Here is a 25,278-nt window from a genome sequence, read left to right as displayed (position 1 = left end):
AGAATCCTTTTTAAATTTTGAAAAGCAAGTATGGCCATTCACAGAGCTGGCTTAATTGTAAACCCCTCTCCATTCAGTGATCTTCAGGCTGCCTCAATAATGTTGAGTTTAAACTTTTTAACATATGAATTTTTTTCGAGTAATGAAATGACATTGTTTATCTCATGTTAAAAAATCCATATAGCATGCCACAAGCAGGATGATGAACTTACAGCATGTAAACGCTCCACTAGCTGCTGATCACCTAGGCAGTTGTTTGTGTCAAACCAAGAGTCAAAATCCTGTATGGATAGAGGGAAAAGTCAGTCTCTTCACAGGAATATGAAAAAAATGATTTAACTGGTGGCTTTTTGTACTTTAATCTGCTTTTTCTTTGAAATCATTTCATTTATCACAATGGTGACTCTGGGCGCTAAATTGGGCCGTGTAGCGCCCATTGTTTCGGCGCTATACGGCCTCTCCGACATCCAAGATGACGTCTTGGATGCGCGTGCACGTTTCCAGCGTGACGTGCGCCAAACGCCATCTTGGTATAGGAGTTAGCGCAGGCGCAGATAACAAATGCTGGAATCATGTAAAGTAGGGAGAAAATGGCTTCAATCAGTGTACAATGCTGATTTAAAGTGATACACACCATTTTGGGTCTTAATGCTCAACTCAACACAGCGGGACGTGTGTCTGGGCAATGTGCCTGTCATGTATGAATAGCTGCCAGTGTGTGTGGCCTGTGTGTTGTTGGTCGGCGGCTTGTAACCGTGGTAATATGTGAGGGTGAGGGGAAGCATCTGATAAGTACTGATGGAAAGAGTTTGTTGGTAGGTGGGTGTTGGGGGGTTTAGTGCGTGGAGGAGTGGATGCGGCTAGTGGTGCAGTTGGTAGGAGATGTCACTTGACAGTTGATCTCACTCACCTTGACCACTCATGTCAAAGCATTGAACTTCTTCCTGTACTGCATCCATGTTCATGATGCTGTGCGCCTGGCATTGACTTCATCCCCCACTGCCTTTTGGGTGTACATCTGGAGGGCCTCTTGCTCCTCCCCACTCTAGGGATATAGGATGTCCCTCCTTCTGTCCACCTCTTGCACCAAGGCCCCTGGTGCATCAGCAGAGAACCTTGGTACACGGACTCTCAGATTGGTGAGATCTGGCATGCAGATTGGGGGATGTGGGATTTAGTGGTGCGCAACCTTTATTCAATGTTTTAACATAATTCATCAGTATGTAAACATAGGGATGGGATCTGTATCTGTGCTTTACGTATGCGGTGTCTGATCTCCGTTCAGACTCCGTGCAGATAGCAGGCTGCTACATTCAGCAAATAACAGGTACCAGCCTGCCTTTAAGAGATTGGAGCTTCCCCTGCTGGTGGAAAGTGCAAATTGCATGGAATCCTCATTCAACGCTGATTTCCAACGTAGATTGCAGGTGAGTCCTCAGGCCTGACAAAAGTCTTGTCCTGCCTGCACAGGGACCATTGGGCACGGGGTAGCAGCTGATTGTACTACTCCTGCCCAAAAACAGGCCCTATCCAATTTTTCCCCCATAATGTTTAATTTTCTTTTCCAGCCTCCATTTTTTCCCTTTACCCCATCTCTCTTCCAGGGAGCAATTCATGCTTAGAAACAGTTCCAAGTGTCACATGGCTTCTAGTTCATTGCTGAAGTGGCCATTCTTCTTCATCTACGAACCTGGAATAATAAGCTATGATTGGACTTTCTAGTAATAGTCGGGGTGCGTGGGGGCTTGACAGCCAAGCTTGATCCTGCAGTCACTTGGTAATCACACATGCAGGTCTCACAGCATTTGTTTAAAAAGTGATCAGGATCGGAATTCCGGGCTCAATCCCCCCCACCCCTCAACCCTACCCCAGAGATCCTAATTCCAGTTTCCTCACCTGAGATCAGCTAGCTCAGTGGAGATGAATGATAAAACCATGGAACCTCCATGGTCTGTACAGAACAATGCCACACCATATGCCATTTTTGCCCACTTCACGATATATCCTACATTTTTGCCAATTTATTTCTGCTATATTATTGTGCCAAGGCTGACTGGGCAAACCACAGACTTCATAAAGCTGACTGGTTATCAGTGTTCTATAATAAGTAGTCCCTGAAAATAGGTAATTCTAGTTCCTCTAAACATGCAGTGTCAATTTAGGTAGATCCTACTCATTACTCTATATTCACCATTTGCTCTACCAATAGCAAAGCAAGGAAAGGCAGCACTTGGGGTTGTACTAAGCCACTGGAAAGTGATGGAAAGACCCAGGTTTGATCCCTTTGCTGAGTTAGTTGATCTCAGCCAGGATAGCTGTTGGGGCCTACAATTCATCTCAGCACCTCTGGACTATAGAGAAGAAACAAAGGACCAGGGATTACTATCTAGTGAACTCTTGCTAGAAAGTGTGTGTGTGGGCTTTGAGTGGGAAGAGGATCAGGCTCAGCCCTCCACGATCAAATAACCTGCCAACACTCGGGGGCAGAAATTCGTTAGCGCCCAGTTTCGTGCACGAAAGCGGAGATGCAGCTGCAGTGCGTGCCCGATCCGGAAGGCCCGAGGCCAGCCTGAAATTGGGCCTCATCTAAATAATCTGGACTAGCTGCTGGCGCCTCCTCAGGCAGCTCACTCTTCTACAGGAACGAATTTCAGGCCGCATGCCTCGCCAGCAGCAGCCTCAGGTTAGTGCCAGGGGAGGGGGGGTGGGAGGAGAGAGTGAGGGGGCTGATCACAGCCAGTAGCATCCTCCAGGAGCGCTGTGGAGCCAGAAGGAGCACTCCTGCTCCTCGTCAAAAAATTCTAGGATTCTTTTTTACTTACCTTTTTGGTAAGTAAAAAAGGTAAGTAAAAAAGAATCCTAGAATTCTTTTTTACTTACCTTTTTTACTTTGGGTGTCAGGTTGTCAAGGGTACATCATAGTATCATAGTAGGTACAGCACAGGAGGAAGCCATTTGGCCCACTGTGCCTGTGCTGGCTCTTTGAAAGAGCTATCCAATTAGTCCCATTCCCCTGCACTTTCCGCATAGCCCAATCAATTTTTTTCCCTTCGAGTATTTATCTCGTTCTCTTTTGAAAGTTACTATTGAATCTGCTTCCACCACCCTTTCAGGCAGTGCATTCCAGATCATTACAACTCGCTGAGTAAAAAAATGTTTCCTCTGCCTCTTTTGCCAATCACCTTAACTCTGTGTCCTCTGGTTATCAATCCTTCTGCCACTGGAAACAATTTCTCCTTATTTACTCCATCAAAACCGTTCATGATTTTGAACACCTCTATCAAATCTCCCCTTAACCTTCTCTGTTCTAAGGAGAAAAACCCCAGCTTCTCCAGTCTATTAGGGATGGACAATAAATGCTGGCCTTGCCAGCGACGCCCACATCCCATGAACAAATTTTTAAAAAGTCTCTCCACATTACTGATGTCCCTCATCCCTGGTACCATTCTAGTAAATCTCTTCCACACTCTCTCTAAGGCCTTGACATCCTTCGTAAAGTGTGGTGCCCAGAATTGGACACAATCCTCCAGCTAAGGCCTAATCAATGTTTTATAAAGGTTTAGCATAACTTCCTTGCTTTTTACTCTATGCCTCTATTAATAAAGCCCAGGATCCCATATGCTTTTTTTTAAGAAACAGCTTTCTCAACTTGTCCTGCCAGCTTCAAAGATTTGTGCATGTGCACGACCAGGTCTCTCTGTTCCTGCACCCCCTTTAAAATTATACCATTTTAGTTTATATTGCCTCTCCTCATTCTTCCTACCAAAATGCATCACTTCACACTTCTCTGCGTTAAATTTCGTCTGCCATGTGTCTATCCATTTCACCAGTCTTTCTATGTCCTCCTGAGGTCTGTTACTATCCTCCACATTGTTTACTACATTTCAGAGTTTCGTGTCATCTGCAACCTTTGAAATTATGCCCTCTATACCCAAGTCCAGGTCATTGATATATATCAAAAAGAGCAGTGGTCCTAATACTGACCCCTGGGGAACAACATTGTACACTTCCCTCCAGTCTGAAAACCATTCACCACTGCTCTCTGCTTTCTGTTCCTTAGCCAATTTCGTATTCACGCTACCAGTGACCCTTTCATCTCATGGGGCCCGATTTTTAAAAGTAAAAATTGGATGGGTTGGGTTTGGGGGCGGCGACCCATTGAAAATTGCCACCATCTCAGACCCGCCCCTAATCCGCCCATTTCTGGTTTTCATGGGGGCAGGACGAGGGGCGGGAGGCCAACCTGCTCCCAGGAGACGGGTCGGGCCTTAAAACCTTTCAAGGAGGCTTCAGACCTCCATTTTTAACTAGTTCCCCATTTAAACCCTGGGGGGCCGGGATTCCCGGGCCTTCTGTTTTACGCCTCGTGAAAGGAGGCGAGAAGGTCCGAATCTGCAGGTAAGTGCCTAGGAGTGCTCCCCACAGGCCCAACAAGCCTACCTGCACTGACCGTGCCCTCCCCCCAAACCGATCGTGGACCCCCGACCCTAATGATCCCCCTCCTCTGATCCCCCCTCAACGATTGCGGACCCCCACGATGACCCCCGATCCTGCCACCCCCACAGTGATTGACCCCCAATCCCATCCCCCATGACTCAAGATCCCCGTGCCCACCTATGCCGCTTGCCCTATCTTTCCCAAATACCTTGTAACCAGGAATATTAAGTACCCATCCTCCCCTTCTTTGAGCCAGGTCTCTGTTATTGCCACTATATCATAGTCCCATGTGGCAACTTGAGCCTGCAGCTCACCAACCTAATTTATCACACTACATGAGTTTACAAGCATGCACTCTAAACTCATCTTAGACTGCCTCGCATTTGCCCCCTGTCTGATCCCTCCTATTTCTGAACTATTCTTGTGCTGCTTGTCCCTCCCAGTCCTCTGTGCACCTTGTATCCCCTCTCTAAAGTATCATTAAGTCTAAAATAATTATGGAAAAGTACAAGGAACAATCAAATGTGAAAATGCTTAACTGGAGGAGGGCAAATTTCATTGAGTTAAAAAGGGATCTTGCCCAGGTGGATTGGAATCAAAAATTGGTAGGTAAAACAGTAATTGAACAATGGGAGGCTTTCAAGGAGGAGAAAGTTCGCGTACAGAGTAGATAGATCCCTACGAGAGGAAAAGGAAGGGCATCCAAAGCCAGAGCTCCCTGGATGACTAAAGGTATAGAGAATAAAATGAAACAGAAAAAAAGAGGCTGATGACAAATGTAAGGTTCATAATAGTAGAGAACCAGGCTAAATACAGAAAGTACAGAGGAGATATAAAAAAGGAACTAAGAAGGGCAAAGAGAGAGTATAAGAATAGATTAGCAGTTAACATAAAGGGAAACTCAAAAGTCTTCTATCAACATATAAATAGTAAAAGGGTAGTCAAAGGAAAGGTGGGACCGATTAGGGACAAAAAAAAATCATCTTATGGAGGCAGAGGGCATGGCTGAGGTACTAAATGAATACTTCACATCCGTCTTCACTAGAGAAAAGGATGCTGCCATTGCAGTCATAAAGGAGGAGGTGATAGCGTTTTGAATAGGATGAAAATAAAGAGGAGATACTTAAAATATTGATACTCAAAGTAGAAAAGTCACCTGGTCCAGGTGGGATGCATCGTAGGTTACTGAGGGAAGGAAGGGTGGAAATTGCAGAGGCTCTGACCACAATCATCCTTAGATATGGGGACGGTGCCGGAGGACTGGAAGATGGCAAATGTCATACCCCTGTTCAAAAAAGGGGAGATGGATAAACCTGGCAATTACAGGCCAGTCAGCCTAATGTTGGTGATGGGGGAACTTTTAGAGACAATAATGCGGGACAAAATTAATTGGCACTTGGGAAAATATGGGTTAATAAATGAAAGTCAGTACGGGTTTGTTGAAAGAAAATTCTGTTGACTAACTTGATTGAGTTCTTTTGTGAAATAACGGAGAGGATTGATGAGGGTAGTGCGGTTGATGTATATATGGACTTTCAAAAGGCATTTGATAAAGTACCACATAATAGACTTGTAAGCAAAATTAAAGTCCATGGGCTCAATTTTAAAACGGAGCCGGGAAGGGGGCGGGTGGCGTCAATTTGAGGTCGGAAAACCCATTAGTACAGGGTTCCCGGACATTCTTACGATTATGGGTCTCAGCTCTGACAAGGTGCAACCCGTTCATCTTGAACAGATCCCACCTGCCCCAGAGCTGATCCCAATGCCCCAGGAATCTGAAGCCCTTCCTCCTGCACCATTTCTCCAGCCACGTATTAAACTGTTTTATCCTACTATTCCTATACTCACCAGCACGTGGCACTGGGAGTAATCCAGAGATTACTACCTTTGAATCCTGCTTTTTAACTTCCTCCCTAGCTCCTGAATCTCTGACTGCAGGACCTCGACCCTTTTCTTTCCTAAGTCATTGGTTCCCACATGGACCGCTGGCTTCTGGCTGTTCCCCTCCCCCCCCTCCCACAAAATGTTCTGCATTCTCTCAGTGATGTCCTTTACTTTGGGACCAGGGAGGCAACACATCATGCGGGACTCACGTCGGCAGCTGCAGAAATGCCTGTCTATCAAATCCCCTATAACGACAGCATTTCTTTTGCCCCTCTATGCAGCCGAGTCTCCCACGGTACCATGGATTTGCTCCTGACTGCACTCCCCCGAGATGTCAACACCCGCACTGGTATTCAACACTGAACACCGGTTTGTGAGTGCCACACTCCCCTGCGTTGCCTGCCTGTTCCTCCTGGCAAAAGAACCAAAGGCGACACGAGGAAAAACTTTTTTACGCAGCAAGTGGTTATGACCTGAAATGCACCAGGACACATGACATGTTCTGGAGTTCCCACGTGGCACAGGATTTGCATGCGACAGCCCCAGCTGTCCTGCCATGTTAGCTAAGTTATTTAAATTGTTTGTTTAGCTTTAAGGCAATTTACCGTCCATCGAACAGTAAAACACTAACATAAGAACATAAGAAATAGGAGCAGGAGTAGGCCAATCGGCCCCTCGAGCCTGCTCCGCCATTCAACAAGATCATGGCTGATCTGATCCTAACCTCAAATCTAAATTCATGTCCAATTTCCTGCCCGCTCCCCGTAACCCCTAGTTTCCTATTTCTGTTTTAAATTTATTTAATGATGTAGCTAACCACTAAAAAACACTAACCAACAACTAAAACACTAACCACTAAGAACAATAACCACTAAAAACACTAACCAACGAACTAAATACTTACTGACTTACCCTCGGTACTCCTTGTCGTGACGTCACTTTTTGACTTTTTCTTGATTTTTGATTTCTCATGCAGCTCCCTTTATGCTCAGTTTAGCCTTTGTCTTTTAAAAATTTTTTATTTTTTTAAATTTAAGTTTTAAAAGTTGATACATTCGTTTAAAGTTCTTTGGCTTAAATCACTTAGCACTTCCTTTCCCCCTGCACCTAATTCCCACACTCATCAAATTCCCAGTTGAAAGTCCTCACTCTGTTAGCACTTCACTCCGTTAGAGGTTCACTTTCTGTCTTTCCCAACCTCTGTGCTCAAGGGCACATGGGGGAGAGCAGGACCTGAAGTGGATAGGGTTCAAGGCCTGAGGTTGAGAGGCTGTGTGCTGGGGTCTGGAAACCAAAGCTAGACCACAAATGAGTACACAGAGCTCAATAGGTAAAATGCAGAGTGGAGGCAGGCTTCAGAGACACAAGTTTGAGCACTAAGGGAAGGAGTGAGGGGAGGGAAGTGAAGGACTGGAGCACTGGTGGGTGGGGGTGAAATAACCTGGAAAAAAAGGCCAAAAGGGAGCTGAAGCTGGATTAATGGAGGACAGAACAGGGAACTATCATGGCAGTTGAAAACGGGTTGATTCCCCCCCCCCCAATATAATTGGATTGCTCCATGACATCTCATGGATAGCTTGGAACAAGGTTGAAAGCTCGCTGCAATTGTACAGTTATACAGATGCACAGACACAAAACTTTTAATATACAGATAGATATTTAGGAATTTATTTTGCTGTTTAGATTTTAAGGGACTTTATGCATACGGAATAAAACATCAATTGTAGTCTCATCACGAGATGAAGGGAATTGACAAAATTGATCCAGCAAATCATCACAATAACAGGGGAAGGTGGTGAGTCAGCACCTTTTTCATCCAAAGGATAGTAAGAGTTGTGGAATAAGTTACTAGGGAAGACTGCAGAAACAGGGGCAGTGTATCTGGATTTGATACCATTGGATGCGGTTCTGAAAAGAGACGGGATTGAGGGATATGATGAGAAGGTGGGTGGAATTATAGAAAAGTGACAGGCTGGTTAGGACTAATGGCCACTGAACAGAAACTTGAATATAACTATCAATACTGGACAATTTCAACAAAAATGGTCTCAACTTACATCAGCAGAATTGAACACATCAGGCAAAAGGAAGTTGAGCAAAGCCCATAGTTCATGGAGATTATTCTGCAAAGGAGTTCCCGTCAGTAGCAAACGGTTTGTTGATTTAAACTCCCGAACTATTTCAGACAGCTGAGAAGAAAAAGAAAAGTTGGCAGGAGTGGATAAATGCAGGAGTAAAAAAATTTTAAAATTTTAAATTACTAAATTACAAAGAAATTACAGCACAGAAACAGGCAGTTTAGTCCAAACAGTCTACGTTGGTGATTATCTTCAGCAGTAGTCTTAATCCCATGTGTTTGCCCTGTTCCCATATCCCTTTATTCCGCTTTCCTTCAAACACCTATCTAACCTATTCTTAAATGTTGGCATGCTCTCTGCTTTAATCACTAACTCTGGTAATACATTTTGTAGCCTCATAATCCTCTGTGTAAAAACGTTTCTCCTGCTTTCTGAACTAAATCTCTTACATTTAATCTTATATCTATGTCCCCTCATTTTTTTTTTGTTCATTCATGGGATGTGGGCGTCGCTGGCAAGGCCAGCATTTATTACCCATTCTTAATTGCCCTTGAGAAGGTGGTGGTGAGCCACCTTCTTGAACCACTGCAGTCCGTGTGGTGAAGGTTCTCCCACAGTGCTGCAAGGTAGGGAGTTCCAGGATTTTGACCCAGCGACGATGAATTTGAACGGCGATATATTTCCAAGTCGGGATGGTGTGTGACTTGGAGGGGAACGTGCAGGTGGTGGTGCTCCCACGCGCCTGCTGCCCTTGTCCTTCTAGGTGGTAGAGGGCGCAGGTTTGGGAGGTGCTGTCGAAGAAGCCTTGGCAAGTTGCTGCAGTGCACTCGCCGCAGAATACCCAGCCTCTGATATGCTCTTGTAGCCACAGTATTTGTGTGGCTGATCCAGTTAAGTTTCTGGTCAATGGTGACCCCCAGGATGTTGATGGTGGGGGATTCGGTGATGGTAATGCCATTGAATGTCAAGGGGAGGTGGTTAGATTCTCTCTTGTTGGAGATGATCATTGCCTGGCACTTATGTGGCACGAATGTTACTTGCCACTTATCAGCCCAAGCCTGGATGTTGTCCAGGTCTTGCTGCATGTGGGCACAGACCGTTTCATTATCTGAGGGGTTGCGAATGGAACTGAACACTGTGCAATCATCAGCGAACATCCCCACCTTATGATGGAGGGAAGGTCATTGATGAAGCAGCTGATGATGGTTGGGCCTAGGACACTGCCCTGAGGAACTCCTGCAGCAATGTCCTGGGGCTGAGATGATTGGCCTCTAACAACCACTACCATCTTCCTTTGTGCTAGGTATGACTCCAGCCACTGGAGAGAGTTTTCCCCGATTCCCACTGACTTCAATTTTACTAGGGTTCCCTGATGTCACACTCGGTCAAATGCTGTCTTGATGTCAAGGGCAGTCACTCCCACCTCACCCCTGGAATTCAGCTCTTTTGTCCATGTTTGGATCAAGGCTGTAATGAGGGTTTCTAGACCACTCAAGCATTGGAAACAGTCCATTTCTACCTACCCCTTACCCTCTTACCCCACTCCCAGCTACAGTTGTACCGCTTACCCTTATACATGCTAGATTTGAAATATCCCACCACTCATATTTTAAAAAGAACTGTCAGTTATATACAAACAGAACCAATCACATAGTATTGTTTAAAAGATTGAATTATTCCTCTCTCCAGTCTGTAACCAAAGAAATTTGCAATAGTGCATCATAATAAGCTTGATACAAGGAACTGAATTGCAGTAGTCTTTTTTTAAAACTGCTTATGCAAGCAGCTGGATCTAAAAGGGAAAAACCAGACAAAAATCAATGTTTTGCCATACTACATTTATGTTACAGAACCATTTCCTCAAGAAGAAGTGATACAAGCTCAGTTCCCCTACTGGTGAAGCTGCCCAGTTTATACTGTGCGGCAGATTCAGTAACTGAGCATGCACAAGATTCTCGTGCTTGAGAGGTCAACAATCTTCCCACATGTTAGAAAGGTCGAAGGTGACCAATAATGTGGAAAAAATGCACTTCTAGACACTTTTCTTCCTCCTTCTTACCGTGTTGTAACTCATCTCACATCTTATTCTCTAATTCATTCTTTCTCAGGACAATGAAACTGCAGAACTCCTAACTTGTGGCCAAGATTTTAACCTCTGACTATGCTGGCACACAGCAGTCAGAGACATTCTGGAAAACCTCTCATGGGGGATTTGGTGCCTGACAGCACTGCTGATGGATTTATAGGGTTGCCTATAATGGTGCACTTGCCATCAGAGATGACCTTGTAAAATAAATGGTATATCAGAAGGTGATTCAAGAACTTCCCCTTATCCACTTCAGAAGACCTCACCTTTACACAGCCCTCCATCCAGCTGCTCAGATGAGGGCTACCCCTACATATTAGCACCAGCAGATAACATTCTCACCTTGGACTTTTCATTCTTGATCCTGTGAGCTTCATCGATTACTAAGTATCTCCAGTTAAACTTCTTGAAAACAGATTTTTCCTTTATGACCATTTCATATGAAGTAACACAGACATCCCACTCTCCTGGCATCATAATATCCCGAATAAAGGCAGCCTGGTTTCAAATCAGAGAAACTTTAATGAAAATATAGTCATGGGTATAACTCCTTCCCGAGTACCTAAGAACAGAAGCACATTGTTCTAGGATAGAAAAGGCACCATTGATTTGTTGGATACCCTCCATTTTGTTCTCTCTTCTTCTGAAGGCTCAAAGTCCTGCTGAGGTACATTGCTCCAGTTCCAAGTGGTCACTCTTACAGCAAGCGATTTGTCATGGCATGACATCCCATGAAAACTTCCAAAAATTACTACACAATTTCCTGCTTGACTACACAACTTTGCATTAAAAGTCCCAGAGGCAATGAAAATATTAGCTTCTGAACAGATCTGAGCAATAAAAAAAATTATTCATGTGTGATCCAAAGCAGCAAGTTTTAGCAAACAATGAATTCTGTTCTCATCCTATAATGACACGTGTATTTTAGAGCAGGGGTCAGAAGCGATCAGGAGTAGGAATCTAGGCTGATTCTTTCCCCTCTCTAGCCATGGGACACGGAGACCAACTGTAGCAGGCCTGTGCCACCCTGACAAACATCAACTACCTCAATACAGATCAAAATTGAACCTAGGATCTTCTAGGCTGTATAAAGTTTACAGCACAGAAGAACGCCATATTGGCCCACTGTGTCCATTCCCACTTCGTCCCATCCTCCTGCCTTTTCCCCATACCCTTTAAAATTCTTTTTTTCCCAACTATTTATCTCTTTTAAAAAGAAAAGTGCATATTATGGTTTCTACTTCCACCAACTCTTCTGGCAGGGCATTCACGCCCGAAGAACCTTCTGCATAAATTAATTTCTCTTAATCGCTCCCATCCTTCTTTTTGATGATGATCTTAGACTTACACTCTCTTGTTACTGACTGATGGAAATCATTTTTCCCTACTTGCCTTATCAAATATCTTTGTAATTTGACATTTCTATCAGATCTCTTTTTAGCTTTCTCTGTTCTATTCTTCTTAGCCTTCTGTGTTCTAATGAAAGAGCCCCAGTTTATTTAGTCTTTCTTCAAAACTAAAGCCACTTCTGCACTCACTCCATGGTCTGGACATCCTTCCTACAGTAGCGTACAATATTCTAACTGCAGCCTAACCAATGAATTGTATAAGTTTAGCATTACCTCTTTACTTTAGCACTCCACAAACCTATTTGTAAAAACTAGGATTCTATATTTTAATTTTTTTTTAAAACACAGCTTTACCAACTTGTCCTCCAATTTTCAAAGATTTGTATCTGAATCCTTATCTGAATCTTTGCTTATCTTCTTGAAAAATTTTACCATTTAGCATATATTTCTTCTCATTCTTCCTCCCAAAATATATTTCACATTTCTCCACATTAAATTTCATCAATAATCTATCTGTTGAATCTACTAACCTATGTCCTCCTGAAGTTGCCTACAGTCCCCTTTACAGTTGACAATGCTCTCTATTTTTAGATCATCTGCAAATTTTGATATTTTATCCCATTTCCAAGTCCAGATCATATTAAAATATTGAGGAGATGGAATACTACATCAGGCAGTGCCTTTACCAAAGCTGAAGCCATTGAGCAAGCTCATTATTGTTAACAGACCTCTGAGCACAGCAGCATCTTTTCTAGGTTACAGGTGGCACTGTCATCAGTTCTAAAGCACTGAAAATCAATACAAAAATACATAGTTTGATTTAGCTTCATTGGAAATACTCAGTGAAGCATGAACTGTTCCTGTAGTCCTCAAAGGGGATCACTGGAACTAAGTAATCGGCATATCTATTATCAAAAAGAGGTTGTGACTATGATGTAGAAATAGATGTGCGTACATACACACACACACACACAAAATCATTGAGTTGGCAAAGACGGTGCATGTCTGAGCCACATAGACCAGCAGATCCAGTGTTCAATCCTCAGTTTGTGCTGAGGTAGCTCTCAGCTGGGTCAGTAAGAGGGAAACTACAATTGATCTTAGCAGCCCTAGTCTAAGAAGGGGAAAATAAATACATCTGCTAGTGTTCCAGCACTTATGGACCCAGTGACTCTGACTGTGAAGTCGGGATGTGTTAAAGGCAGGTGATGACACAGTTAGGTTCAGCTGTGATGATCTCACGATCGCAAGGACTACCAACACCCGCTATCTCGGCTCACACATGAAGAATGGTTACTTAAGCTTACCATTGGAATGTGATCAGCACCCATAAAACCATACCTCAGAATGAGTCAGTGCCTTCAGAAGATGGGGGGGGAAAATAAGCATATGGAAACTTTTAGCAAACTTTTATTTAAATGACTCCTACAAATATTGAATGGCGTACAATAGGAAAGTGTGTTCACACAGGCATATTTAGAAATAAATTTCCTTACCCTTTGATCTTTGTCTCCAATAAGGCAAACTGCACGGAGTGATGGAACCCAGCGCTTGAACTCATTTATCCAATTGTGCAATGTGGACTTTGGTACCAAAACCATGTGTGGCCCAGGTATATTCCTGTAGTGTTTTAGGTAACCTAGCAATGCAATGGTCTGAAGTGTCTTACCAAGACCCTAGATTTAAAAAAAAAACAAGAAATAACATTTTATAAACAGAATTTTTTTTAGATGAAATAATTCCAACTTGTTGAATTAAGTGGTTTTGACTTTACATTAATGCAATTTGTATTGCACCGCTCAAGTATAAGATCTCCAATCTGGTGACGCTTCACACTGTAGTGAGAGATGGGAAGCTGCCCATCCTCCTGTCCATCTCTCGGGGAAGTAGTTTCATCCTTTTTCGGCTTTGCACTGGATGCGTCATAACGAGGCCTTCTGACTTTGGGATTTTATTTTTTTTCCCTGAAATTAGTTGAAATTAACAGCGGGCAATTTTGGAATGAACAAATAAAATACTTTCAGCAAACAATAAATGTTTGCAACCAACTTCACAGAAAGATGATAAACAAAAGGAGTTGATGTATATCATAAGCTACACCCTCGGCATCTCGTTTCCCCATGGATATCTGTTCAGTCGTCTGTAATAAGGGGGACTGAAGGTGCATTCTACGTTAGTGCTTCCTGTTGGTACTGACAAATGATGAAGTGCTTCCTGAGTGAAGCAGGAATTGCAGCACTTCAACTAGCACTAGAATTGCTGTATGAGAACAGCGATGTCTCCCAATTTTAACCACAATTTTTGATCATATTTTGGGGGTTTTTAATCAGGTTTAACCCCAAAATCAGGAGGCCTACGCGCAATGTCAGTCACCTTGTGGCCTTCCCAAAGACTATCAATTGAGAGTCAATATTTTCAATCAATGCAAATTGAATTCAATAATAACCCTGTTCCTCAAAGCTCCCTCCTCACCATTTCATCAGCAAGGATACCATTAATGCCATTTTCATAGAGAGATATCATCCAGTTCAACCCTCGTATTTGATAGTCTCGAAGTGTCCCCGATTTCACATCTAGGAGTCAAAACAAAAATTTTTAAAAATCACTTTAATTTTAATATCCTATTTATAAACTAACAAATTCAATCCAGCTTCTGGTATCTAGAAGGCAATTGTTTGATAATCACTTAAAAAATTTCTCAAAGTCCATAAAATTATAAGTGAATCAAGTTTATAATATAGCCTAGCCTCTATTCTCAAAAGACTGAAATAGCACATTATTTGGACCACAGAGGCAAAGAATCCCATTATTTTCACTTGCTACAAAAGAATTGCTGGGAAATTAAATTCCTTCTGGCAATAAGTTTAGTGAAAAAGTTAGTGCAAGTACACAATGGAATTTCAAAAGAATTAATGGCATGAGGAATCTCCCTCTCTCTCCTTTTTCAGACAGATCCCATTTTGACCCAAGGCATTTATCCAGAAAATGGTAACAACAGTCTCCCATAAATTGAATGCCATTACACCAGGTAACGCAGTCAAGCGGGAAGGCAATTTGATTGCAAGAATGGTACAGTGTTCCCCAGTCTCAGGAAATGACAGCATTTTTATCTCCCCTGAACATACAGGCCTAGACCCTAGGTAATCCTAATTTGAGTGGACCCACTGGCTTCTTTAGCACTGTATATGAATTCTCAATCTCTAATCAGGGACTTCACTACTCAATACATAAACTTGTTATGATTCCATCATTCTATCAAACCCTTATCGTTATTTTACCATAGGTACTAATCTCAATGTATGGATGCACTTTTAAATAAAGAGGAAAAGCTTTCAAGTTAAAAAAATAGAATTCCACAGTTCACAAAGTGCTTGATCCTCTTTATAGGTCTTTGCCCAAATGTCCTACTCAGTTTTCAGGCCTATGCAGGTCACTAATTCCCTCTGCAGATAAGGCAAAGTTAGATCTGTGCTCTAGGACCCTCGTAAAGTGTGAAATGGCTCTTTTCATTGGAGGTTAAACTGTCTGTTGATCAAAAAATCAAATAAATTTGTTTCCAAGATTGAATTAGCAAGTGTCCTTTCATATGAAATAGGGGCAGAAATTAGTCTGGGCCTGTTGCACACACGAACAGAGAGGCCAGAGGCCATCTACACCTTTGGGGCGAGCAGCCTATCACGCCTCCACAGGCAGCTCACCCCAAGAGAAAAATCCATTTCGGGCTGCTGCCAGTGGCCTTCAGGTGAGTTCCGGGATGGATCAGACTGGGGAGTCGGGGGGAGTCCCAGGACTGTGGTGTGGTGGGGGGGGGGGGGGGGGGGGGAAACACTCCTGCCCCGCACCCCCCGCGGCTCCACAGAAAGGTTTTTCATTTTCCTTTCATTTAAAAATTTACCTGTAGTTGGCGGTTAAGGAAACTGCTGGAGAATCCTGAGCACGACGCCCACCCTGCTAACCAAGAATAAATATTGAGCAGGAGTGCCCCATGAGGACTCCCGGGCTTTCCCCACCGGCAAAATGGAACCTCATTCCCCCACCACCTACCCTGCCGGTGACTTACCTTGGTGCCGGCCGCCAAGCCCCGCAATTTTGACCTGCCTGTAACGGCTCAGCTGCCTTTTTCCGCCCATTTCAGGCAGGCAGCTGGCCAGCGGGATGTAGTTTAGGCCTAGGAATTAATACAGCCTGGGCCTCCATCTTATAACGTTGGGCGAGTTTGACGCTCGCCATGCTGCCTCGCCTGCCCTAAACTTGCTCCCAGTTGAAATTCCCCCTCCCTGGTTTCCTTCTCAGCATCTAAATCAGGAAAGTACTGTTTGACTGAGTGAAAAAAAACTGAAAAACAGAATGCATAATTTAAATTTGTTCATCAGAGATTTTGCACACCTAAATTTTACTATGTTCTCTTTTTTTAAAAACTAGAAATTTATATAAAATTTATTTCTGCTCAACGGGGTCCCTCTTACATAAGATCAGGCAAAGTCGTGCAGATGCTCTTCATTTTGTGCTCAAATCTTTTTCAAGTATGAGCCCTTGCGTAAAAGCGATTATTTAATAGCGAAATGAGGAATGAAGAATGTGGTTCAGAATCTGTCTGAATTCCTGTGTGTCAGTTCATGATAGTGCTATTGAGTAACTAGGACTATTATAAGTGCAGTAGCACCACTTACAGGCACCAAAAGACTTTGCAACTGTTCTGTAAAGTACACACATTTCAAATAATTTTAAAAGTATAGAATTTAGTTTATGCCAGAAAAATATTTGGCAGATACACAAAAGGTATTCAAGCCTGACAGGATGCCATTTGTGAAAACCTGGCCAGTACCACTAATAATCCCACACTTCAAATCATGGTCATACTTACAGGATGGCGACTCTTCAAATCGAACACAAACATTTGAAGCCTTTTTGCTCTCAGAAAGCAGTTCTTCATCCTCCTCCTGTTCAGTACGTCGATGCCGATTACTTAATATTGACAAAATTAGAAAAATCAGTTTGAAAAATGTATAATCTTTTTAAAAGATGCAATGTAATAACATTTATGTTACACCAGTATTTTCATGCATTTAAACTTAGCAATGCAATAGTGATAAGCTGCCAAGCTTCTTTATTTTTTCTGAGTGTGTGGTGGTTTGTTATGTGCAGAAACCCATTACCACACTTCCAAACCAAACTACTGAAAAACCTACATAAGCAAAGTTTTATTGTTTTCGTAAGTGTAGTGAGCAAGTTTGATTTCTAAATTGAAATTCTTTACTGAACGATTGTAAACGTGCTCATATCTTGCATACCATGTTCAAATCCCAGCCGCATCAACGTGCCAATTGAAGGAATCAACTGGTGCAGATTTTCTTTAAAAAAAAACTTTGACCCAGACTTCCCCAACACATCGGTTGGCCAAGGCAGTGTGCAAATAAGCCACAGGTTCCATCTGAACATCCAAGAAGTCCATCCATATATTGACTGTTCTTCATCTGAAGAAGAACTTCCTGATAATCAGCTCTGGATTTGAATCTATCCCTTTTGTCCTATGGCTATGGTTTAGCTTGAAGTTGTGTTCCTGAGGTTCACTCTTAGCTAATTGGTTTTCACTAGATCTACATGACACATTGCTGATGCAGAAGTATTTCTGTTTTTATTGTTTCATTCATCCCCACTCCCCCCCCACCCCCCCTTCCTACAACTTGAAGTACTTCACATAGTGAATGGCTCTTTGGCATGCAGTGACTGTTTTAATCTTTGCATATGCAGCAGCTATTCTGCACCAATGCCCCAGGTAGGCTTGGTAAAAAAAAACAACTTAATTAAGAGGGAAGTTACCTGTGATTCAGGTGGAATTTAAAAATTCCATGGCACTATTCAAAAATGAGCAGAGTTCTTGCAGTACCCTGGTCAACATTCTTCCCCAAATCGATACCACTGAAAAATAGCTTAACTAGACAGTCATTCATCTTATTTGTGGGACCTTATTGTGCACAACACAATTGTTGTATTTGCCTACATAACAGTTACTGCACTTCAAAGTAATTAATTGTATGTGAGACATTTGAGAGGTGTGATGTGGCACTATTTTCTTTCTTTCAATAGCATTTATTTTAGTAACTCTTCAGCTTCTTGCTTCTTCTTCCCATGGATTACTTTTATTTGGCCTGCAGTTCCGATGTTTCTTTTGCCTACACTCACTTGGTCTCTCCCCTGTTTGATGATGGGCGTTTATTACCAGTTTTCTTTTCTGGGGAAATGTTGCTTATGAGCCAGTTCCTCTTCTGACTTCTCTTATGGATGCAACAGTATTTATTGCTAAGAATCTTGGTACTTGCCTAGTTCCCTTGGTGTCTGTAAGAGGTCAACTTCCCCCACCTGCCCACTCTGCTTTGGGCATTATTTTTGATAAGTTTAATCTCACCATGTACCCACTGCATTCAATTTTATCTCGTTAATTGTTTGCAAAATGTTCTTGGCATTAGGTCCTGTAATTTTCTCCATGTAGGGTTCTGAATTTTTTTTTTGAAGACTTTATTTCTTATGAATGCATGTGGCAAAAAAGAAACACGCTCAGTATAACAGGAAGCAACTGAAGCTCAAAAACAATTTTTTGCATCCGAACCACCTGAAGTATTCCTATTCCAAACTGCTAATATGCTTGAATAAGGCACAGAGAAAAACCATCCCACTGTAACTAACACAGCATAGTGATTAAGGAAAATATCAGCACTGTGACAGCAGGTTGATTCATCTCATTAGAGAAAGTCCATTTAACAGACATATTCCCTTTCCCAATCCTCTCCTTGTGATGCATCCGCTTTTATTATAGTGCTGGTGAATTCACTTTCCAATGCAGTTGTTGTTTTATTTTTTCCACCAATTTGCATCCCTCTTCCTCTCCTGAAGCCACTGATTCCTTGCTGAGGTACAGTTCCACAGCCAGTCTCCAGCACCTCACCCGAGTACACTATTTTCATGTGAGCCTAGTCAGTGATTGTCAACAGGCTAATCTACATGGGGAATACACACTTTTCAACAGGAGTCACAGAATAATAATCAGGCAGGGGAATCCTGGCTGATTTTCCCTTCCCTAATCGAAGGATGCTACAGCCAAACGATGGAGCTGTCATTGCAGCTTTGGTTTTCTGTACCACCTGTGCTCAGGAATTCAATCTTAAAGGTTTTGATGGTGTTCTCAAGGGAGGGTGAATTCCACCTTCTTTTACAACTACTGGCTATGCCCTACCATTAGCCAGGCAAACTACCTAAATGGAAAATAAGCCTATTCTAAGATCTTCAGAGTCCTGTAATTCAAATTTCACTTTGCTTTTCTCTTGCTGGCATAGACTTGGGAGTCTGTTTCAAGAGAACTGCAACAGCAAAACGATGACCAGAACCAGACCTGAAACTTAAAAGATGTCAGAAATTCATTCAAGCCTACCAACTCTCCAGCAATCAACAGGAATCCCCTGAATGAGTCTATGATTTCCCGCCCCCCCCCACCTCAGAATTGTAATCTCATGCCTTCATACAATGCGCCAATAAATCCCAGCTTCTGTTGTTGGAGGATGACAGAAAAATTAAGACTCCTACAGGAGCCAGCCTAACCCAGTATTCATAGGACTAGTCAAAGCCCTCTATTCACAAGATAGATATGAACGAGGAGGTCATTTGACCCATCCTAGTTCATTCATCCAGAAAGAATGTACAGCAGCATATTCCAGTGCTTCTGCCTACATTATTCTAACTGAAAGTCCATACTACACGTTGTCATTCTGTGTGGAGAACTTCTTGACATCCGTCCTAAATTTGCCTTCTGTTAATTTAAACCTGCATCCCCTTGTCCTATCGCAATGATTTAACTTACTATCTTATTTACTTCTATGAATTCCCTTCTCAGTCAACTCTTCTGCTACTGATTAATGAAATTCAGCAGATCTAGTAGTTAGCTTTTAAATTGGGCATTTTCTGCTCCCACTGCCACAGCTTCACCTCATCAGGAGTGGTTTCAGTGGCCAGGCCACATATATAAACAAGTCTACTCCTAGCTTTCAATTGTAAACTATCCATTTTTTAACACTTGAATATATAGCTTAGATATCAACTAGAACAGGAGTCTAAAATGTCCACCATCCTGCTTTCAGTTGTAGAATGATTCAATTACTTACTCTATACCCACAGATAAGGTAAGACATGCACAAGAGAATCAGAATCCAACCCCTCGCCCCCCAACAATTCCACCCGAAAACGTCCACGACGTACTTGTAAGATAAGTGTCAACATTACAAAAGCCACTATCCACCAAAACATTCATCTTCATATTGGCTGCTGCACAAAAATATTATTTCTCTACTGTTTTTTTTATTTCAACCACAGCGTTAACAGCATTAACCACATCTATTAATTGCTGCTCCGCTCTTCCAGCATTGCAATATTTTAATGGCAGCTCTACCTCTGGACTTCAGTCTTGGCTCCCATGTGTGATTTTAAATCTCCTTTCCCTACATCTTTCCTCCCAGCAGTCTCTGACTAATAATCAGCAGCAGGAGCCTGGACTGAAGCTGAGTATCAGAAAGTTGCAAGTTATGGATCATCGCTAGAGGAGCAGAGCAACAGCTGATAGGAATACACTGGTATGGGGCTACTGCTAGGTCCACTATCTTTGAAGAAATTAACTTCACTAGATGGGAAACCAGATGGAGGATATGATCTATATGGAAGACAGCTCCCTAATTTTAACCTCAAACAGGGACATACATTTTTAATCTTAATTGTGAATATATATAGTAGCTTATCCATCAGTTACAGAGTTAACTAGATTCTACTGAATTTAAGGGAATATCTTGTAAAAAGGCAGAACTGGCTTGTATCCAATTTAAATACAGCATACTGTAGCATTAGTTTAATTTAGATACTTGCTTGCAAGGTAAAGGGCAACATGGCCAAAAGTGTAAATCATCCAGCTTCATTTAGGAATGCAGAACAAACTTAAAACTCCCTTATAAGTACAAACAGATGTCATACACAAAGCTAAATAAACAATGTACTAATTACTATTTGCCCCAATCCTGTCCTCCCCACATCTAATTTTAAATGATAGGACAGATCTACAGAATTAGAATCACAGATTTATAGAATTATGCTGTTACCATTATTCTTATTCTTAAGATTCATCTTAATGTTTTATCCTGTTATAAATGTGAGACTTAAATCACATCTAACTACAGGTTTTAATATCGGATAATCTTATTTTCTCATCCCCCTAATTAGCCTTTACCACTTTCTCTTCTGTTTTGCTTTGTTTTTCCTCTTATGCCATATTCTTTAAAACAAAAAGCAGACAGAAACATCAATAGTCCAGGAAGCTGTGGCAGATAAATGATAATTCACAGGGGAAAGCTATACCCCAATAGGCATTGAGATAAGTACCACTGAATATTCCAAATCTATAGTGTTTAGCAAAGAATTGTTGATTTTTATTACTCCAATACATATATCCATCAAATCCCAAAAACTCTATTGCTGTGTTACATCTCAACTTTCCTTCCCAGCTTTGCTCAAGGGCACAGCTCACTCTTTTATTTAATCCCTTTTCTTTTCCCACAATATTTCCTCTCCTCTCCTGAAGGAATTGACTCCCTGTTAAGATACAATTCCAAGAGAACCAGCTGTCTTCCAGTATCTTGCCCAAGAGACTTCACAGCAAGTGTTGACAGGCTATTCATCTGCAGGGGTCACTGGAGAGCGATGAGGAGTGAGAACTTAGGCCATTTTTACCCTCCCAAACTCAGAGGCCTTGATACTAACTTTTCCCTCCCTAACCCAGAGGCTCTGGTACCAACTATAATATCCCCACTGATATCTGACACCCAGGATATGATTAACTAACTCAACATGGGCTAGACATCAATCCCAAGTTCTTTCTGGTCTGCATGAGATAAATGTGTGCATTTCAGCATGTTATGTTTCTTGGGAATCTCATCTGATACAAGATGAAGTTGTATTTGGCTCTGCACAATACTCTTCGCTTCATCAATTCAAAAGATTACTCCAGTACCTTGATAAATGAATTGCATCCACTCTTAGGGTCAGAGTCATTACTGTAATGGGGAACTTTACCGTACAAGGAATGACATCCACTACACAAACATGGACATTCACAAGTGAGCTCTGTTAACTAATATAGGCCAATGAAGAAAACAAAAACCCTGTGATCTGTGTCTTGCAGCTGCACAGCATTATATGTACCTTATACATTACAGAATCCGAGAACATTGCCTATCATGTTCTTTGAATAATATGTATTTTCCATGCACTTTATGAGTATAGTCTGTCTTGATAGGTTTTGGAGATGTTGAGAATGCACATAAAAATGTCACCACGACATTGCAGATGCTGTATGTGATCTCTTAATCCCATATCTTAAAGAAGCCTAGAGACTGGTGCCATTGTGCCAGTTTGTTTGAAAGTACCTAACCAATTACCCCAACCCTCTTCTTTTCCAAAATTTAACTTTGCAGGCCTATGGCTATACATGGGTAGGACAATGTTGTGGAGGATGCAAATCCTTTGAAAAATGAAAGATCTACAAGAATAGATGACACGCTATCCTTCTTTATCCTTTACACACTGTAAAGTAGCAAAAATTTAGTAAGGAGGGGCAGAATACTAGCTGTTATGACCAATCTGACAAAGCAACAGTCTTGTGCTGCAATTCATTCTAAATAGTAACATTTAGTACACATGAGGATTGCTTCACACGGCAGCCTTAAATATGCCATCAGTTGGAATCTAATTGAGATACCCAACAATTTGCTGTTTAGTCACTGGTTCGATTGTGGTTCTCACACATAATGAATGAATAGTTGTTAAAGACTACCTAAATTGCTCGAGTGATTGTATCAGCAATTATATAATGGGAATGCTATTCTGGTTCTGGTACATAAAACAATAGGATAATAATTTCTTGTCTTAAGTGAAACTGGGTAATGAGTTTACGTAGATGCCAGATGAGTCCTAAGCACCACCCTGTCAGAATGCCAAGACAAATGGGTCATTCGAAGTAGCCACAACATGAACCTAAATAGAACTACATTTTTAAACTAATGTTGAAAAGATGCTCGAGATAATCCAGAATTTGAAGACATCACAAGGGGTAGGAACAATTCCCCCCTCCCGTGTTTTCTGCTGTAAGCTCTAGCAGCAGATGTCCTGCAGGAACAAATTAAGGTATTAGCCAGCAGGGACAGGAAGGTGGCTCTGACATAACAGTCTTTCAATAACTAGACCATCAGCCAGAATGTGACCAGGTTCCAAATGAATATTTGACCCCCCCCCACCACAACTGTGACAAGAGATTATAGCTCATGTAAAGTAGTGGGATCCTTCCCCTGCTCATTGTGAACAATTGCACTCGCCAACAATTTTACAAGTTTAGTTCTAATCAGGCAACCATCAAGCCAATCAGGCAGGATTTGTTCGCCAAAAGGGTTGAGCTAGAACACTCACTAAAAGAGTTCAGAGCATTTTCTGAAGCCAAAAGCCAACCCTTATTAAAGGATCAAATGCAACTGGGAGAGAAATTAGCCAGTGAGTCATTGATGCAAGGTGGCCAGGATCCCCACCATCAACTATATATAAAAAAAAACTTGCATTTATATAGTACCTTTCATGACCTCAGGACATCCTAAAGCTCTTCAAAGCAAATTTTTGTTTTAAAAAAAGTGTTGTCACTGTTGATCTGAGATGCTGATTTTCCTCTTCCAAATCCAGGCTTCTCCAGTGCAATGTTGTGTAATATGCAGCAGACCATGATGATGCGCGTCACTCTACATGGGGCGTATTGCAAGGAGCCCCCGCGAGCAGTCTAGACATCAAAACCTCTGCTTGAGCAATCCAATCGTGTACTCTATAAAGATCTTGGTTGTGCCCTGGCTTCGATTGTATCTGTGCGACTCTGGCGTAGTGGGGTTGCACAGGGATTTCATCAGCCAGATCTGCAAAGGGTATCCCTTGTGTTCCATCTGTCATCATATAACACTCCTCCCAGGGTTGAATAGTGGGGGATGGTGGAGCATCTGAGAATAAAAACACTGTACAGCTCCCTGGGTACACTGCATTGATCTGCATGATGTTGTTCTTGTGATCGGCCACTGGCTGTACATTTGATAGGGTGGTATCCTTTTCTATTGCTATATGTTGCTGAATCGTGTTCTGGCGCTCTAATGGCCACGTGTGTACAGTCAATCACGCCCTGCACTGCTGCAGCCATAAGCTCTATCCTGTTGACTGCTGAGGTCAGTGAGGAAGGTGATGTACTGCTGAGCCCTGGAAAAGGCATCAGTCACCTGCTTAACGCAACCGTGAACAGCAGACTGTGAGATGCGGCTGATGTCCCCTGTTGCACACTGAAAGGAGCAAGTGGCGTTAAAATTCAGGGCTGTGCCGACTTTAAGGGCCACTGCCCCCTGGTCTAGAAGGCAGCAGGTCACGTTGTAGGAGGTTGCAGAGGTCTGCGACAGCTGGCCTGAAGAAACACAGCCTCCTTCTGCAATGTTCCTCAGTTCGGTACTGGAAGGTGGTTTTTTGCCTGTAGACCCTGTGTGCTGGGTATGGCATCCTGCATGCAGCCCCCCTCACCTGATGTTTTCCACCTCCAAGTTTCCCTCCATCCAGACAAAAGATGTAAGAATAGCTAAGAGACACCTGAGTAAAACGTTGTCAGGCAACAAAAGCGTACAAGTTGCGATCTGGAAGCTAGAAATAATTTTAGAAATCCAGGCAGCAAAGGATCCTGTGATCCAGTGAGCTGCAGCTGAGAGCCCTCTTTTATCGTGCCAAAGGGGCAAGAGAATCTGCTATAAGGTTTAAAAGCCTTAGAACGGAATTTTATAAAAATTAGGAAGAGATGAAAATGTTTGATGATACACAAAGTCAGTCAGACTGTGAAAAAGCATTAGAAAGACAAAGGCAATTAAAACAGTTTTAAAAAATGCTAGGTTTTTGATCAATAACATAGTGCTTACTCTCCAACTGAAAGCAGTGATTGTTTTTCATCCTGTTTTGTTCGAGGCCTTCCCAATTTTAACTTCAGTGGCGATGATGGAGTTTTCTGAGCAGCTGGTTGGATAAAATGCGCAAACAGCTCAGTCTGTTTTAAAAGGAATTCAAATCTTTTGGTCCGGTCCATTTTCTGTTAGAGAAAGGAAAAAAAAGTTTTCATTTAAGACTTAATCCATTAAGTTAAGAGTTATTTCAATAACCCCCATTACCTGCTACAGTGGAGGAAACTCTCCCCCCACCCTCGCAGATAACCTATCCCCAAAGTTTGGTTTTACATGCAAAGTGTACATTACTCTAGACACATGAAGGAAGACAAATACAATAAAAACAACAAAAAAAATTATGTAGTTCTATTCACCAGAAAAATAATGCAACTGCAGTCTGCTCCTGTTATTTC

General features: G+C 42.2%; 1 protein-coding gene across 2 annotated transcripts in view; it reads right to left on the bottom strand.

Moving 5' to 3' along the window:
- smarca1 (SWI/SNF related, matrix associated, actin dependent regulator of chromatin, subfamily a, member 1) overlaps nt 1–25,278 on the bottom strand; it is a 73,346-nt gene that overhangs the window by 34,724 nt on the left and 13,344 nt on the right. For both annotated transcript variants that reach the window (XM_067997119.1, XM_067997120.1), the window contains exons 4-10: nt 24,845–25,011; nt 16,699–16,799; nt 14,307–14,407; nt 13,331–13,510; nt 10,828–10,983; nt 8,379–8,510; nt 213–281 (exon numbers count right to left, since the gene is read on the bottom strand). In XM_067997119.1, the coding sequence (XP_067853220.1) occupies nt 213–281; nt 8,379–8,510; nt 10,828–10,983; nt 13,331–13,510; nt 14,307–14,407; nt 16,699–16,799; nt 24,845–25,011 (906 nt within the window). The remainder of the gene's footprint in view (nt 1–212; nt 282–8,378; nt 8,511–10,827; nt 10,984–13,330; nt 13,511–14,306; nt 14,408–16,698; nt 16,800–24,844; nt 25,012–25,278) is intronic.

This window comes from Heptranchias perlo, chromosome 15, assembly GCF_035084215.1.
Source record: "Heptranchias perlo isolate sHepPer1 chromosome 15, sHepPer1.hap1, whole genome shotgun sequence".
In the NCBI taxonomy this organism is placed as follows: Eukaryota; Metazoa; Chordata; class Chondrichthyes; order Hexanchiformes; family Hexanchidae; genus Heptranchias; species Heptranchias perlo.
The sequence above is the reverse complement of the archived record's forward strand: the minus strand, read 5'-3'. Positions and strand labels throughout refer to the sequence as shown.